Source organism: Oncorhynchus mykiss, chromosome 25, assembly GCF_013265735.2.
Source record: "Oncorhynchus mykiss isolate Arlee chromosome 25, USDA_OmykA_1.1, whole genome shotgun sequence".
NCBI lineage: Eukaryota > Metazoa > Chordata > Actinopteri > Salmoniformes > Salmonidae > Oncorhynchus > Oncorhynchus mykiss.
Genome location: NC_048589.1, coordinates 45144390 through 45162291, shown reverse-complemented (window position 1 = coordinate 45162291; position 17902 = coordinate 45144390). Strand labels below are relative to the sequence as shown.

The 17902-nt window shown below is 42.5% G+C and overlaps 1 protein-coding gene across 6 annotated transcripts in view; it reads left to right on the top strand.

Annotated features, from left to right (window-relative positions):
* Positions 1-17902, top strand: part of LOC110504281 (lysyl oxidase homolog 3B) — a 49214-nt gene that overhangs the window by 26564 nt on the left and 4748 nt on the right. For 2 of the 6 annotated variants that reach the window (XM_036962588.1, XM_036962587.1), the window contains 8 exons: positions 943-1043; positions 1213-1322; positions 2304-2484; positions 7631-7785; positions 13031-13201; positions 15062-15217; positions 16396-16555; positions 17148-17391. In XM_036962588.1, coding sequence (XP_036818483.1) covers positions 943-1043; positions 1213-1322; positions 2304-2484; positions 7631-7785; positions 13031-13201; positions 15062-15217; positions 16396-16555; positions 17148-17391 — 1278 coding nt within the window. Of the gene's footprint in view, positions 1-942; positions 1044-1212; positions 1323-2303; positions 2485-7630; positions 7786-13030; positions 13202-15047; positions 15218-16395; positions 16556-17147; positions 17392-17902 lie in introns of those variants that run through there. The other 4 variants (XM_036962591.1, XM_036962589.1, XM_036962590.1 and 1 more) reach the window with 3 other exon arrangements.

The window sequence follows — 17902 nt, the reverse complement described above, 5'->3', positions numbered from 1 at the left end:
AATCAAATGAAGAACTGAAAAGTTTAGTATCAGCAGCAAAACATTGACAATGATAGGACCAATAATGCCCACCAGGGTTCAGGGTCAATACCATTTCAATTCCAGTCAATTCAGGAAGTACACAGGAATTCCAATTCTCTGTAATACCTATGAATGAGGAACATTTTGGAGTTGGAATTTGGTTTAATTTCTGATTTGACTGGTATTGAAATGGAATGGACCCCAACCCCAAAATCCAGTTAGTCGTTTCTGTATCATCACTCCTCCTCCCCCCCACTCCTCCTCCTCCTCCTCCTCCTCCTCCTCCCCCCCACTCCTCCTCCTCCTCCTCCTTCCCCCCACTCCTCCTCCTCCTCCTCCTCCTCTCCCCCCCCTCCTCCTCCTCCTCCTCCTCCTCCTCCTCCCCCTCCTCCTCCCCCCCACTCCTCCTCCTACTCCTCCTCCACCCACTCCTCCTCCCCCCCTCCACTCCTCCTCCCCTCCTCCTCCTCCTCCTCCTCCTCCTCCTTCTCCCCCCCTCCTCCTACTCTTCCTCCTCCTCCTCCTACTCTTCCTCCTCCTCCTCCCTCTCCTCCTCTTCCTCCTCCCCACTCCTCCTCCTCCTCCCTCTCTCCTCCTCCTCCTCCTCCTCCTCCTCCTCCTCCTCCTCCTCCTCCTTCTCCCCCCTCCTCCTACTCTTCCTCCTCCTCCTCCCTCTCCTCCTCTTCCTCCTCCCCACTCCTCCTCCTCCTCCTCCTCCTCCCTCTCCTCCTCTTCCCCCCCCCCCCCACTCCTTCTCCTCCCCCCCACTCCTCCCCTCCTCCCCTCCTCCCCCTCCTCCTCCCTCCTCCTCCTCCCCCTCCTCTCCTCTCCTCCCCCTCCTCCCTCCTCCCTCCTCCCTCCTCTCCTCCTCCTCCTCCTCCCCTTCCTCCTCCTCCTCCTCCCCCATTCAAACCCCTCCAGACTGAACACAGAGCGTCAGAAGCACCGGTACCGCCTCCACTCTGTGGCATGTGTTGGCACTGAGGTCCACCTGGCAGCCTGCCCCCTGGAGACCAACAAGGGTAATTATACAGAGAGATTGGACTCTCAGAACGTTGTAAATATATAGAACATATCCCACAAATAGGCACCATGAGCAGACCAGAGTTATATTGAATATATTCACTGTGCATATTTGTGAGTTATATTCTGTGTATTTACATAATTCCTGAGTCTACTCTCACTCCATAGGTAATGCCACAGAGTCGTGTGAAGGTGGCATGCCAGCCGTGGTCAGCTGTGTACCCGGACCCCAGTACGTACAGAACAACGGACTGAAGAAGAAGAAGCTCAAAACTACGGTAATTAGTAGTAGTAGTGTGTGTGTGTGTGTGTGTGTGTGTGTGTGTCTGTGTGTGTGTGTGTGTGTGTGTGTGTGTGTACGTGCATTTGTGTCTCACTAGCATTGCATAGACTTGAAGCTGGCAAATTCACGCTTCATCTACAGTTTCTTAATCTGGCCAGTTTGGTGTTCCTGCTCTGTGCTGTCTTCTGTCTGTAGAACACAGTGAGTTAACTGTCTTCTGTCTGTAGAACACAGTGAGTTAACTGTCTCCTGTCTGTAGAACACAGTGAGTTAACTGTCTACTGTCTGTAGAACACAGTGAGTTAACTGTCTCCTGTCTGTAGAACACTGAGTTAACTGTCTCCTGTCAGTAGAACACAGTGAGTTAACTGTATTCTGTCTGTAGAACACAGTGAGTTAACTGTCTTCTGTCAGTAGAACACAGTGAGTTAACTGTCTCCTGTCTGTAGAACACAGTGAGTTAACTGTCTCCTGTCTGTAGAACACAGTGAGTTAACTGTCTACTGTCTGTAGAACACAGTGAGTTAACTGTCTCCTGTCTGTAGAACACTGAGTTAACTGTCTCCTGTCAGTAGAACACAGTGAGTTAACTGTATTCTGTCTGTAGAACACAGTGAGTTAACTGTCTTCTGTCAGTAGAACACAGTGAGTTAACTGTCTCCTGTCTGTAGAACACAGTGAGTTAACTGTCTCCTGTCTGTAGAACACAGTGAGTTAACTGTCTCCTGTCTGTAGAACACAGTGAGTTAACTGCCTCCTGTCTGTAGAACACAGTGAGTTAACTGACTTCTGTCTGTAGAACACAGTGAGTTAACTCTTGTCTCGTCTCGTCTCCTCTCTGTATCTTTGTAAGTCAACTGTGTCCCTTGCTTTCCTCTCCTCTCCTCTCCTCTCCTCTCCTCTCCTCTCCTCTCCTCTCCTCTCCTCTCCGTATCTTTGTAAGGCAACTGTGTCCCTTGCTTTCCTCTCCCATCAGAGCACGGTGAGGCTGAAGGGTGGTGCCAAGCTGGGTGAGGGCAGAGTGGAGGTGCTGAAGAACAATGAGTGGGGCACGGTGTGTGACGACCGTTGGACCCTGCTGTCTGCCAGCGTAGTGTGTAGGGAGCTGGGCTTCGGATCCGCCAAGGAGGCCCTGACTGGAGCTCGCATGGGAGAAGGTGAGGGCTGAGAACTGTGGTTTAACCTTATGTAGATCAATGGATTTGTGCAGAGACTTGGTGTAGTGGTTACACTCCCAGCACAGTCACATATACGACGTCCAACTGAAGACCGGGGTTCAATCCCTGTGTCCACTTCCCACTGTTTCTCTTCCAATCTCTCCCTTTGATTTCCAACTTGTCTCCATAAAGTGTTAAAACACCTAAACAAATCTGTAAACACAGTGCCTTCGGGAAAGCATTGAGACCCCGTAACCTATTCCACATTTTGTTACGTTACAGCCTTACTCTAAAATTGATTCAATTGTTTTTTTACCCTTATCAATCTACACACAATACCCCATAATGACATCACAATACCCCATAATGACATCACAATACCCCATAATGACGAAGCAAAAACATGTTTTTAGAAAATGTTGCTAATTTATGAGAAACTGAAGTGTCACATTTACATAAGTATTCAGAACCTTTCACTCAGTACTTTGTTGAAGCACCTTTGGCAGCGATTACAGCCTCAATCAAGTCTTCTTGGGTATGACGCTACAAACTTGGCACACCTGTATTTGGGGAGTTTCTCCCATTCTTCTCTGCAGATCCTCTCAAGCTCTGTCAGGTTGGATGGGGAGTGTTGCTGCACAGCTATTTTCAGGTCTCTCCAGAGATGTTTGATCAGGGTTCAAGTCCAGGCTCTGGCTGGGCCACTCAAGGACATTCAGAGACTTGTCCCGAAGCCACTCCTGCATTGTCTTGGCTGCGTGCTTAGGGTTGTTGTCCCGTTGTCTTCCTTTCCTGTGGCGGTCCTTTTGAGAGCCAGTTTCATCATAGCGCTTGACTACCTGGTTGAGAGAATGCCAAGAATGTTTATTTTTTTTAACACTTTTTTGGTTACTACATGATTCCATATGTGTTATTTCATAGTTTTGATGTCTTCACTATTATTCTACAATGTAGAAAATAGTAAAAATAAATAAATACGAAAAAACCTTGAATGAGCAGGTGTCCAAACTTCTGACTGGTAGTGTATATATTAATGGTATATATTAATGGTATTGCACACGTGGACCATGGTGTCACGTGCGTCTACTTCGTGGAAATGACTGGACCAAGGTACAGCGTGGTGAGCGTACATTTCTCTTTATTATAAATGTCGCCAACAAAAACAAGAAACAACACAAAAGAAAAACGAACGTGAAGCTGACTAGGGCTATACAGGCCATTAACAAAGACAACTACCCACAAATATACAAAAGGAAAAAAGGCTGCCTAAGTATGGTTCCCAATCAGAGACAACGATAGACAGCTGTCCCTGATTGGGAACCACACCCGGCCAAACACAAAGAAATAGAAAACATAGAAATACGGAACATAGAGTTTCCCACCCGAGTCACATCCTGACCAACCAAACATAGAGAATAAAAAGATCTCTACAGTCAGGGTGTGACACATGGTGAGACATTTCGGTATTTTTTTACTTATTTTTTTAGTTCATAAGAGGTTTGGAAAGAAATATGCTTTTGGTAATGATTTCTCCCAAAAACGTATTCAAGTCTTTGATGTGATTTCCCTAAGAACAGAGTAATTCCAGTAGACCCCTGTCTTCCCCGACTGCTTCCCACAAAACAAGCTGTGTCCAGCAAAAATCTTATTTTTATTTATCCACCCTGTTATTACATCATAATGAAGTGTTTCACCCTGTTATTACCTCATAATGAAGTGTTTTACCCTGTTATTACCTCATAATGAAGTGTTTTACCCTGTTATTACCTCATAATGAAGTGTTTCACCCTGTTATTACCTCATAATGAAGTGTTTTACCCTGTTATTACCTCATAATGAAGTGTTTCACCCTGTTATTACCTCATAATGAAGTGTCTTACCCTGTTATTACCTCATAATGAAGTGTTTCACCCTGTTATTACCTCATAATGAAGTGTTTCACCCTGTTATTACCTCATAATGAAGTGTTTTACCCTGTTATTACCTCATAATGAAGTGTTTCACCCTGTTATTACCTCATAATGAAGTGTTTTACCCTGTTATTACCTCATAATGAAGTGTTTTACCCTGTTATTACCTCATAATGAAGTGTTTCACCCTGTTATTACCTCATAATGAAGTGTTTTACCCTGTTATTACCTCATAATGAAGTGTTTTACCCTGTTATTACCTCATAATGAAGTGTTTTACCCTGTTATTACCTCATAATGAAGTGTTTCACCCTGTTATTACCTCATAATGAAGTGTTTTACCCTGTTGTTACCTCATAATGAAGTGTTTCACCCTGTTATTACCTCATAATGAAGTGTTTTACCCTGTTATTACCTCATAATGAAGTGTTTCACCCTGTTATTACCTCATAATGAAGTGTTTTACCCTGTTGTTACCTCATAATGAAGTGTTTCACCCTGTTATTACCTCATAATGAAGTGTTTTACCCTGTTATTACCTCATAATGAAGTGTTTTACCCTGTTCTTTACCTTACAGTAACTATGTGAGCTTATTACAGTATTATAGACACTATGACCTGGGATTTACTATGGTCTACTATGTAGTGGAACCCCTGACAGTATTATAGACACTATGACCTGGGATTTACTATGTTCTATGTAGAAGATCCCCTTACAGTATTATAAACACTATGACCTGGGATTTACTATGGTCTTCTATGTAGAAGAACCCCTTACAGTATTATAGACACTATGACCTGGGATTTACTATGGTCTTCTAGATTAACCCCTTACAGTATTATAGACACTATGACCTGGGATTTACTATGATCTACTATGTAGAAGAACCCCTGACCACGCCCTGACCATACTAAAACAAAGATATAATAACAGAACTAAGGTCAGAACGTGACAGACCTGGGATTTACTATGGTCTACTATGTAGTAGAACCCCTGACAGTATTATAGACACTATGACCTGGGATTTACTATGATCTATGTAGAAGAACCCCTGACCACGCCCTGACCATACTAAAACAAAGATATAATAACAGAACTAAGGTCAGAACGTGACAGACCTGGGATTTACTATGATCTATGTAGAAGAACCCCTGACCACGCCCTGACCATACTAAAACAAAGATATAATAACAGAACTAAGGTCAGAACGTGACAGACCTGGGATTTACTATGATCTATGTAGAAGAACCCCTGACCACGCCCTGACCACACTAAAACAAAGATATAATAACAGAACTAAGGTCAGAACGTGACAGACCTGGGATTTACTATGGTCTACTATGTAGTAGAACCCCTGACAGTATTATAGACACTATGACCTGGGATTTACTATGGTCTACTATGTAGAAGAACCCCTTACAGTATTATAGACACTATGACCTGGGATTTACTATGGTCTTCTAGATTAACCCCTTACAGTATTATAGACACTATGACCTGGGATTTACTATGGTCTTCTAGATTAACCCCTTACAGTATTATAGACACTATGACCTGGGATTTACTATGATCTACTATGTAGAAGAACCCCTGACAGTATTATAGACACTATGACCTGGGATTTACTATGATCTACTATGTAGAAGAACCCCTGACCACGCCCTGACCATACTAAAACAAAGATATAATAACAGAACTAAGGTCAGAACGTGACAGACCTGGGATTTACTATGATCTACTATGTAGAAGAACCCCTTATAGTATTATAGACCTGGGATTTACTATGATCTATGTAGAAGAACCCCTTACAGTATTATAGACACTATAATGTCATGTATCATATCACGCCCTGACCACACTAAAACAAAGATATAATAACAGAACTAAGGTCAGAACGTGACAGACCTGGGATTTACTATGGTCTATGTAGAAGAACCCCTGACCACGCCCTGACCACACTAAAACAAAGATATAATAACAGAACTAAGGTCAGAACGTGACAGACCTGGGATTTACTATGATCTATGTAGAAGAACCCCTGACCACGCCCTGACCACACTAAAACAAAGATATAATAACAGAACTAAGGTCAGAACGTGACAGACCTGGGATTTACTATGATCTATGTAGAAGAACCCCTTACAGTATTATAGACACTATAATGCCATGTATCATATCACGCCCTGACCACACTAAAACAAAGATATAATAACAGAACTAAGGTCAGAACGTGACAGACCTGGGATTTACTATGGTCTATGTAGAAGAACCCCTGACCACGCCCTGACCATACTAAAACAAAGATATAATAACAGAACTAAGGTCAGAACGTGACAGACCTGGGATTTACTATGATCTATGTAGAAGAACCCCTGACCACGCCCTGACCACACTAAAACAAAGATATAATAACAGAACTAAGGTCAGAACGTGACAGACCTGGGATTTACTATGATCTACTATGTAGAAGAACCCCTGACCACGCCCTGACCACACTAAAACAAAGATATAATAACAGAACTAAGGTCAGAACGTGACAGACCTGGGATTTACTATGATCTATGTAGAAGAACCCCTTACAGTATTATAGACACTATAATGCCATGTATCATATCACGCCCTGACCACACTAAAACAAAGATATAATAACAGAACTAAGGTCAGAACGTGACAGACCTGGGATTTACTATGATCTATGTAGAAGAACCCCTGACCACGCCCTGACCACACTAAAACAAAGATATAATAACAGAACTAAGGTCAGAACGTGACAGACCTGGGATTTACTATGATCTATGTAGAAGAACCCCTGACCACGCCCTGACCACACTAAAACAAAGATATAATAACAGAACTAAGGTCAGAACGTGACAGACCTGGGATTTACTATGATCTATGTAGAAGAACCCCTGACCACGCCCTGACCATACTAAAACAAAGATATAATAACAGAACTAAGGTCAGAACGTGACAGACCTGGGATTTACTATGATCTATGTAGAAGAACCCCTGACAGTATTATAGACACTATGACCTGGGATTTACTATGATCTACTACTGTCTTTTAAAAGGTTTTTGGACTCATTGAAGGTTTTCTACACATCTTGACACATAACGCTTATTACAGCTGTGTGTGTGTGTGTGTGTGTGTGTGTGTGTGTGTGTGTGTGTGTGTGTGTGTGTGTGTGTGTGTGTGTGTGTGTGTGTGTGTGTGTGTGTGTGTGTGTGTCTTTAGGGATGGGTCCCATCCACATGAATGAGGTCCAGTGTCTGGGGACGGAGAAGTCGATGTGGAACTGTGGCTTTAAGAACATAACCTCAGAGGACTGCCAGCATGTAGAAGACGCCGCTGTGAGGTGCAACACGCCATACATGGCTCTGGAGAACTCGGTCAGAGACTAACTATTCCATTTAAACTCAGCGCCATTCTGTTTAATGAACTTCAATCATCCCAGAGGGGCCAGTTAGTGTCATTTCCTGTTTTACTGATTTCCTGTTTTACTGAAAACACGTTGAACCCGTCGTTGACAAGATGATGTTCATGTGAAGTCATACCACACATAACTAGTCTAAACTAGTCTAAACAAGTCTAAACTAGTAGCGCTGAAGATCAGCGTTATAGCGTGATTGAAATTTAAAGGGAACCTTTGATTGAGCCGACGTAATACAGTGTTTACCGTAATACAGTGTTTACCGTAATACAGTGTTTACAGTAATACAGTGTTTACAGTAATACAGTGTTTACCGTAATACAGTGTTTACAGTAATACAGTGTTTACCGTAATACAGTGTTTACCGTAATACAGTGTTTACCGTAATACAGTAATACAGTGTTTACAGTAATACAGTGTTTACCGTAATACAGTGTTTACAGTAATACAGTGTTTACCGTAATACAGTGTTTACAGTAATACAGGGTTTACCGTAATACAGTGTTTACCGTAATACAGTGTTTACAGTAATACAGTATTTACAGTAATACAGTGTTTACAGTAATACAGTGTTTACCGTAATACAGTGTTTACAGTAATACAGTGTTTACAGTAATACAGTGTTTACAGTGTTTACAGGAAACACGAAAACGTTGCCTTTAAATTTAAAATGTAATATACTGTTGACTTTCAGCACTACAGATTGAATCTAGGCCTAAGCAAAAATATAGTTAAGCAAACGTGGGAGGGGGGAGGGGGGGGGGGGGGGGGGGGGTATTATATTTACTGTGAATATTTAACAGTTTATTGATCAGCGATGTGTTGATAGATCCCTGATTGGGCAGAAATGCTGCAGTAATGTTCAATACAATGTTAGTAGTATTGTGATCAGAGATGTAAACCTGGATACATCCTGACTATGTGATGTGTGTCATGATGTCCTTTACTCTCATCAAACACATGCCTTTAACAATACATAACAATACATGCCTATAACAATACATACCAATACATAACAATACATACCTTTAACAATACATACCAATACATAACAATACATATCATTAACAATACATACCAATACATAACAATACATAACAATACATACCAATACATAACAATACATACCAATACATACCAATACATACCAATACATAACAATACATAACAATACATAACAATACATGCCTTTAACAATACATACCAATACATAACAATACATATCATTAACAATACATACCAATACATAACAATACATAACAATACATACCAATACATAACAATACATACCAATACATACCAATACATAACAATACATATCAATACATACCTTTAACAATATATAACAATACATACCAATACATAACAATACATACCTTTAACAATACATACCAATACATAACAATACATGCCTATAACAATACATACCAATACATAACAATACATACCTATAACAATACATACCAATACATAACAATACATAACAATACATAACAATACATAACAATACATGCCTTTAACAATACATATCAATACATACCTTTAACAATATATAACAATACATAACAATACATAACAATACATAACAATACATGCCTTTAACAATATATAACAATACATAACAATACATACCAATACATACCTTTAACAATATATAACAATACATAACAATACAGAACAATACATAACAATACATGCCTTTAACAATACATATCAATACATACCTTTAACAATATATAACAATACATACCAATACATAACAATACATACCTTTAACAATACATACCAATACATAACAATACATACCTTTAACAATACATACCAATACATATCAATACATGCCTATAACAATACATACCAATACATAACAATACATACCTATAACAATACATACCAATACATAACAATACATAACAATACATACCAATACATGCCAATACATACCTTTAACAATACATACCAATACATAACAATACATACCTTTAACAATACATACCAATACATAACAATGCATGCCTATAACAATACATACCAATACATAACAATACATACCTATAACAATACATACCAATACATAACAATACATAAAAATACATAACACTACATAACACTAGATAACAATACATAACACTACATAACACTAGATAACAATACATAACACTACATAACACTACATAACACTTCATAACAATACGTAACAATAAATAACACTACATAACAATACATAACACTACATAACAATAAATAACACTACATAAAAATACATAACAATACATAAAAATACATAACACTACATAACAATACATAACACTACATAACAATAAATAACAATAAATAACACTACATAACAATACATAACACTACATAACAATAAATAACAATACATAAAAATACATAACAATACATAACACTACATAACAATACATAACACTACATAACAATAAATAACAATAAATAACACTACATAACAATACATAAAAATACATAACACTACATAACAATACATAACACTACATAACAATAAATAACAATAAATAACACTACATAAAAATACATAACACTACATAACAATAAATAACAATAAATAACACTACATAAAAATACATAACACTACATAACAATAAATAACAATAAATAACACTACATAAAAATACATAACACTACATAACAATAAATAACAATAAATAACACTACATTAAAATACATAACAATACATAACACTACATAACAATACATAACACTACATAACACTACATAACACTACATAACAATACATAACACTACATAACACTACATAACACTACATAACAATACATAACACTACATAACACTACATAACACTACATAACACTACATAACAATACATAACACTACATAACAATACATAACACTACATAACAATACATGCCTTTAACAATACATAAAAATACAGAACAATACATAACAATACATGCCTTTAACAATACATAACAAAGAGCTTCAGAAACCCTTAACCTAACGTATTAGCACCCAATCAGTCCTGTTCAACAGGGAATAGGGTTCTATAGGGCCCTGGTCTATAGTAGTGCACTATATAGGGAACAGGGTTCCATTTGAGATGCAGACATAGTATGTCTACACTCTTAGAAAACAAGGTGCTACAGTGCATTCAGAAAGTATTCAGACCCCTTGACTTTTTGTACATTTTGTTACGTTACAGCCTTATTCTAAAAATGATTGAATTAATAAAAATCTACACACAATAAACCATAATGACAAAGTGAAAACAGATTTTTAGAAATGTCCGCAAGTGTAAAAAATGTTTTTTTTTTTTTTTTTACAGAAATGCATTAGGTAGGTATTCAGACCCTTTGCTATGAGACGCAATATTGAGCTCAGGTACATCCTGTTTCCATTGATCATCCTTGAGATGTTTCTACAACTTCATTGGAGTCCACCTGTGGTAAATTCAATTGATTGAACATGATTTGGAAAGGCACACACCTGTCTATATAAGGTCCCACAAGTTGACAGTGCATGTCAGAACAAAAACCAAGCCATGAGGTCAAAGGAATTGTCCGTAGAGCTCAGAGACAGGATTGTGTCGAGGCATAGATCTGAGGAAGGGTACCAAAAAATTGTCCCCAATAACACAGTGGCCTCCATCATTCTTAAATGGAAGAAGTTTGGAACCACCAAGACTCTTCCTAGAGTTGACCTCAGGGCTGAAATGAGCAATCAGGGGAGAAGTGCCTTGGTCAGGGAGGTGACCAAGAACCTGATGGTCACTCTGACAGAGCTCCGGAGTTCCTCTGTGGAGATGGAAGAACCTTCCAGAAGGACAACCATCTCTGCAGCACTCCACCAATCAGGCCTTTATGGTAGAGTGGCCAGACGGAAGCCACTCCTCAGTAAAAGGCACATGACAGCTCGCTTGGAGTTTGCCAAAAGACACCTAAAGGACTCTCAGACCATGAGAAACAAGATTCTCTGGTTTGATGAAACCAAGATAGAACTCTTTGGCCTGAATGCCAAGCGTCACATCTGGAGGAAACCTGGCACCATCCCTACGGTGAAGCATGGTGCTGGCAGCATCATGCTGTGGGGATGTTATGCAGTGTCAAGGACTGGGAGACTAGTCAGGATCGAGAGAAAGACAACAGAGCTAAATGCAGAGAGATCCTTGATGAAAACCTGCTCCAGAGCGCTCAGGACCTCAGACTGGTGTAACGATTCTCCTCTTCTTCTGACGAGGAGTAAGAGAGGTCGGACCAATGTGCAGCGTGGTAAGTGTCCATTTTAATATGTAACACTGAACACTACAAAAATACAAAATAACAACGTGAATGAACAAACGAAAATTTAAACAGTCCCGTACAAACACAGACACAGGAAACAATCACCCACCACTCAAAAGTGAAACCAGGCTGCCTAAGTATGGTTCTCAATCAGGGACAACGATAGACAGCTGCCTCTGATTGAGAACCATACCAGGCCAAACACAGAAATCCCAAAACATAGAAAAAGGAACATAGACAACCCACCTAACTCACGCCCTGACCATACTAAAACAAAGACAAAACAAAGGAACTAAGGTCAGAACGTAACAACTGGGGCGAAGGTTCACCTTCCAAAAGGACAACGACCCTAAGCACACAGCCAAGACAAACCAGGAGTGGCTTCAGGAAAAGTCTCTGAATGTCCTTGAGTGGCCCAGCCAGAGCCCGGACTTGAACCCGATCGAACATCTCTGGAGAGACCTGAAAATAGCTGTGCAGCAACGCTCCCCATCCAACCTGACAGAGCTTGAGAGAATCTGACGAGAATAATGGGTCTTAATACTTATGTAAATGGAATATTTGGAGAAAAAAACAACCTGATATGGGCTATTGTATGTAGATTGATGAGGGAAAGAAACCATTGAATCTATTATAGAATAAGGCTGTAACGTAACAAAATGTGGAAAAAAATCAAGGGGTCTGAATATTTTCCGAATGCACTGTATCTAGAACCTTTCCACAGAGGGTTCTACACGGAACCCAAAAGGGTTCTACCTAGAACCAAAAATGGTTCTACCTGGAACCAAAAAGGTTATCCTATGGGGACAGACGAAGAACCCTGTGTGTCTAAATGTCTTGTATTCAGCCGGACCTTACTTCCCCCATCTTCGCACTCCTACTCGTACACACCCGCCCTCTGCTTCCTAACCCATCTGCCCCCCACAGATCCGCCTGACAGGGGGCCGTACGCGGTATGAGGGGCGGGTGGAGGTGCTGAGCACAGAGGCTAACGGGACCAGGAGCTGGGGCCTGATATGTGGAGGGGCCTGGGGCACCAAGGAGGCCATGGTGGCTTGCAGACAGCTGGGGCTAGGCTACGCTAACAACGGCCTGCAAGTAGGTCTATTAGCCAAGCTAACTGCTTTTCCACTGCTAATATAATATGCTTAAACCAGGTTATAACCGTGGACTACAATTACCACGAATCTCCAACCTCACTTACCATGGCAACTATGGAACACACGTACATCCCCTCAACCAATCATGATATTACATGAATCGCCTCAACCAATCATGATACATGAATCCCCTCATGATAATGTAACGAATCAGACATGGTCCGCGGACCTCTCACTCGGGAACCACTGTCTTAACCATTAGACCAGTGGTATTCAGAGTTGGGGTCACGCTGGGTCATTTGCAGGTGCGGTCGCCAAATTTTTAAACCAAAAATGCAGAGTACAGATCCTTTTATGGGACAATATGCAAACTACATTCCATATTGAGAAAGATAATTTGAAAATAACATTTTATTGAGTAAATGTCTGTATTTGTTAACTCAATTTTGATAGGAGATATGAAAAAAATTGGGTCCCCAGAAATTCTTGGGTAAAAAATGAGGTCCTCACTTAATAAGTTTGAATACCACTGGTTTATACTAAATCCCCCAACCCCATCCCATTGCTGCGGGTGATGAGCCAACAGCCAACCACAACATACCAGGTGGCGACACCTCATTGGTTCTCCCTGCCCACCAGGAAGGAACCAATGTAGCTCCCCCGCTCCATGACTCACCCTGACATGTTCATTCTGACATGTTATTCTATGAGTCTATGGACTAATCCCACAGCAGCAGCTGCATCAGCAAACTCCTGGCCCTCAAGGACTGACATGTTATTCTATGAGACACTGGGCCCTCAAGGACTGACATGTTATTCTATGAGACACTGGGCCCTCAAGGACTGACATGTTATTCTATGAGACACTGGGCCCTCAAGGACTGACATGTTATTCTATGAGACACTGGGCCCTCAAGGACTGACATGTTATTCTATGAGACACTGGGCCCTCAAGGACTGACATGTTATTCTATGAGAAACTGGGCCCTCAAGGACTGACATGTTATTCTATGAGACACTGGGCCCTCAAGGAATGACATGTTATTCTATGAGACACTGGGCCCTCAAGGACTGACATGTTATTCTATGAGACACTGGGCCCTCAAGGACTGACAAGTTATTCTATGAGACACTGGGCCCTCAAGGACTGGCATTTGACACGTGCACAGTGTTTCCCAACTCTGGTCCTCCAGTACCCCCAACAGCAGGGTGTTGGGGGTACTGGAGGACCAGGGTGTAGGGGTGTTGGGGGCTACTGGAGGACCAGGGTGTTGGGGGGTACTGGAGGACCAGGGTGTTGGGGGCTACTGGAGGACCAGGGTGTTGGGGTGTTGGGGTGTTGGGGGGTACTGGAGGACCAGGGTGTTGGGGTGTTGGGGGTACTGGAGGACCAGGGTGTTGGGGGTACTGGAGGACCAGGGTGTTGGGGGTACTGGAGGACCAGGGTGTTGGGGGGTACTGGAGGACCAGGGTGTTGGGGGGTACTGGAGGACCAGGGTGTTGGGGGTACTGGAGGACCAGGGTGTTGGGGGTACTGGAGGACCAGGGTGTTGGGGGTACTGGAGGACCAGGGTGTTGGGGGTACTGGAGGACCAGGGTGTTGGGGGGTACTGGAGGACCAGGGTGTTGGGGGCACTGGAGGACCAGGGTGTTGGGGGGTACTGGAGGACCAGGTGTTGGGGGTACTGGAGGACCAGGGTGTTGGGGGCACTGGAGGACCAGAGTTGGGAAACACAGACAGGCTACAGACAGGACATCTGATTGACGTCTCCTAGGGGATAAGTCTGAGACGTAAATCCCCAGTGGAAATGCACAGAAAGTGGCCTATCACTGACTTCCCCTAGGGCCCCTTCTGCAGGTGCGTATCGTGGGAGGCAGGACGTACTATGAGGGCCGTGTGGAGGTTCAGGTGGGGGCGCGGTGGGGCACGGTGTGCTCTGCAGGCTGGACCACTAAAGAGGCCATGGTAGCCTGCAGACAGCTAGGCCTGGGATACTCCCTGCATGCCATCACTGTGAGTAAACACTGGGAGAAGAAGAAATGTAAATACCGCGGCTCATTCCTACGAGCCAAAGTATTCTACTCCCTTATCACCATACAGGGATATGTAGTTGTCTTACCTGACAGAGACTCACATCGGAGTTATCTTGTTGAAGGTAATTAACGTCCAAGAAAAGAGAAACCGGCACACTGCTCTTTAATCAAGCTACGCTACCAGCAAGAGCAGCGTTCAGGTTTCTCTTTTCTTTAAAGCACAGAGAAGAAAGTCAATAGTTCTCTGAGTTAAGGTATTCTACTGTACTGCCTTATCATAGTTGTAAGGTGTCTGAGGTGTCTTTAGTCAGAGACTGAGCAAGTTGCTTTTCACAGGCAGATTGATGAGATGGGCAATCCATTTCATCAGTCGTTTATAAATTGTTGACCGTGCACACATTTAAATGCATTTATCTGCCATAAATTAGCATGAATGCTAACCTAATTGACATACTGTATATCACTCCTCACCTCTCCAACTTGCCAGCTGATGTGTGGTGACCATTCTGGCACAAATGAGTTGCATCACTCAGGTGGGTGCTACACATTGGTGGTGGATGAGTTGGATGAGGAAGAGGTGAGTTTCCCCAGTACACAAGAAAACAAAAAAAAGTTCTATCTAGAACGGGGATGGGCCACTCCAGTCCTTAGGGGGCCAGAGTGTTGTCACAGTTTTTCCCAACCCTAGCAAACACATCTGATTAAACTAATCTCGTTCTAAATTGAAGATTAGTTAGTTGATACAATTAGTTGATTATTTGGAGTCAGGTGTGTTAGATGGGGGATGGGGGGGAAAAGGGGTGACGAAAGTTGCCCATCCTTGATGTAGAACACAAAAGGGCTCTTTGGCTGTCGTCATGGTTGAACCCATTGATGAATCCATTTCGGTTGCAGATAGAACCCTTTTCGCAGAGGGTTCTACGTTCAAGTCAAACTGGGTTCTAACTGGAACCCACAACGGTCATTAGAAGGGTTCTTCCATGGGGAAACCTAAAGAACCCTTTTGGATTGATTTGTTTCTATGTGTGTATTGCACTTTGAGTTACTGGCAAAAGCACTTTATAAATCAGAGCCTCTTAATGTCTGTGCTCTGTTTGTGTGTGTTTTTTTGTTTATCCTGCCCCTCCCCCTCCCCCTCCCCTCCCCCCCATCTCTAAGGAAACATGGTACTGGGACAGCAGTAACGTAACAGAGATGGTGATGAGTGGAGTGAAGTGTACAGGGAGCGAGATGTCTCTGAGCCACTGTCAGCATCACAGAACCGTCAGCTGTCAGAAGACAGCTGCCAAGTTCTCTGCCGGCGTCATCTGCTCAGAGAGTGAGTTACGCTGTTTATAAATGGACGCAACAGTGTTATGACACAATCGTAAGCGTTAGTATCACAGTAACAGAATCATAAACATGAATAAACCCTACGATTCTAGAGTGGGTGACCAGAATGCTCAACCAGTATGAGCTAGATAAAGTTTGTTATTATACATTGATACAGATATAGTATTGGCTTGTTATTATACAATGTAATCAACTGACATAGAAGGAACTAAAATTGAGCTGGAAACTACATGTTGACGTTATTACCCTCTTCTTCTCTCTTCTCCTCCTCTTCATCCCTCATCTCCTCTCCTCCTCTCCTCTCCTCCCCCTCTCCTCTTCCTATCTCCTCTCCTCCTCTCCTCCCCCTCTCCTCTTCCTATCTCCTCTCCTCCTCTCCTCCCCCTCTCCTCTTCCCTCATCTCCTCTCCTCCTCTTCATCCCTCCTCTCCCCTCCTCCTCTCCTCCCCCTCCTTTTCCTATCTCCTCTTCCCTCATCTCCTCTCCTCCCCCTCCTCCTCTTTCCTCCTCCTCTCTCCTCCTCCTCTCCTCCTCTCTCCTCCTCCCCCTCCTCCTCCTCTCCTCCTCTCTCCTCCCAGCTGCGTCTGACCTGGTCCTGAATGCTCCCCTGGTCCAGCAGTCCGTGTACATTGAGGACCGCCCGCTCCACATGCTGTACTGCGCAGCGGAGGAGAACTGCCTGTCTAAGTCTGCTGCTAGTGCTAACTGGCCCTACGGACACCGCCGCCTGCTACGGTTCTCCTCTCAGATCCACAACATCGGACGGGCCGACTTCAGGCCCAAGGCCGGACGCCACTCCTGGGTCTGGCACGCCTGTCACGGGTAACTATGGCAACCTAGTCATCTAGCGCAGTGGTTCCCAAACGTTTTTATAGTCCCGTACCCCTTAAAACATTCAACCTCCAGCTGCGTACCCCCTCTAGCACCAGGGTCAGCGCACTCTCAAATGTTGTTTTTTTGCCATCATTGTAAGCCTGCCACACACACACACACACACACACACACACTATACGATACATTTATTAAACATCAGAATGAGTGTTATGTTTTTGTCACAACCCGGCTCGTGGGAAGTGACCAAGACCTCTTATAGGACCAGGGCATAAATAACAATATAATAATAATCATTTTGCTCTTTATTTAACCATCTTACATATAAAACCTTATTTGTTCATCGAAAATGGTGAATAACTCACCACAGGTTAATGAGAAGGGTGTGCTTGAAAGGATGCACATAACTGCAATGTTGTGTTGTATTGAAGAGAGACTCAGTCTTAAATAATTTTCCACACACAGTCTGAGCCTGTATTTAGTTTTCATGCTAGTGAGGGCC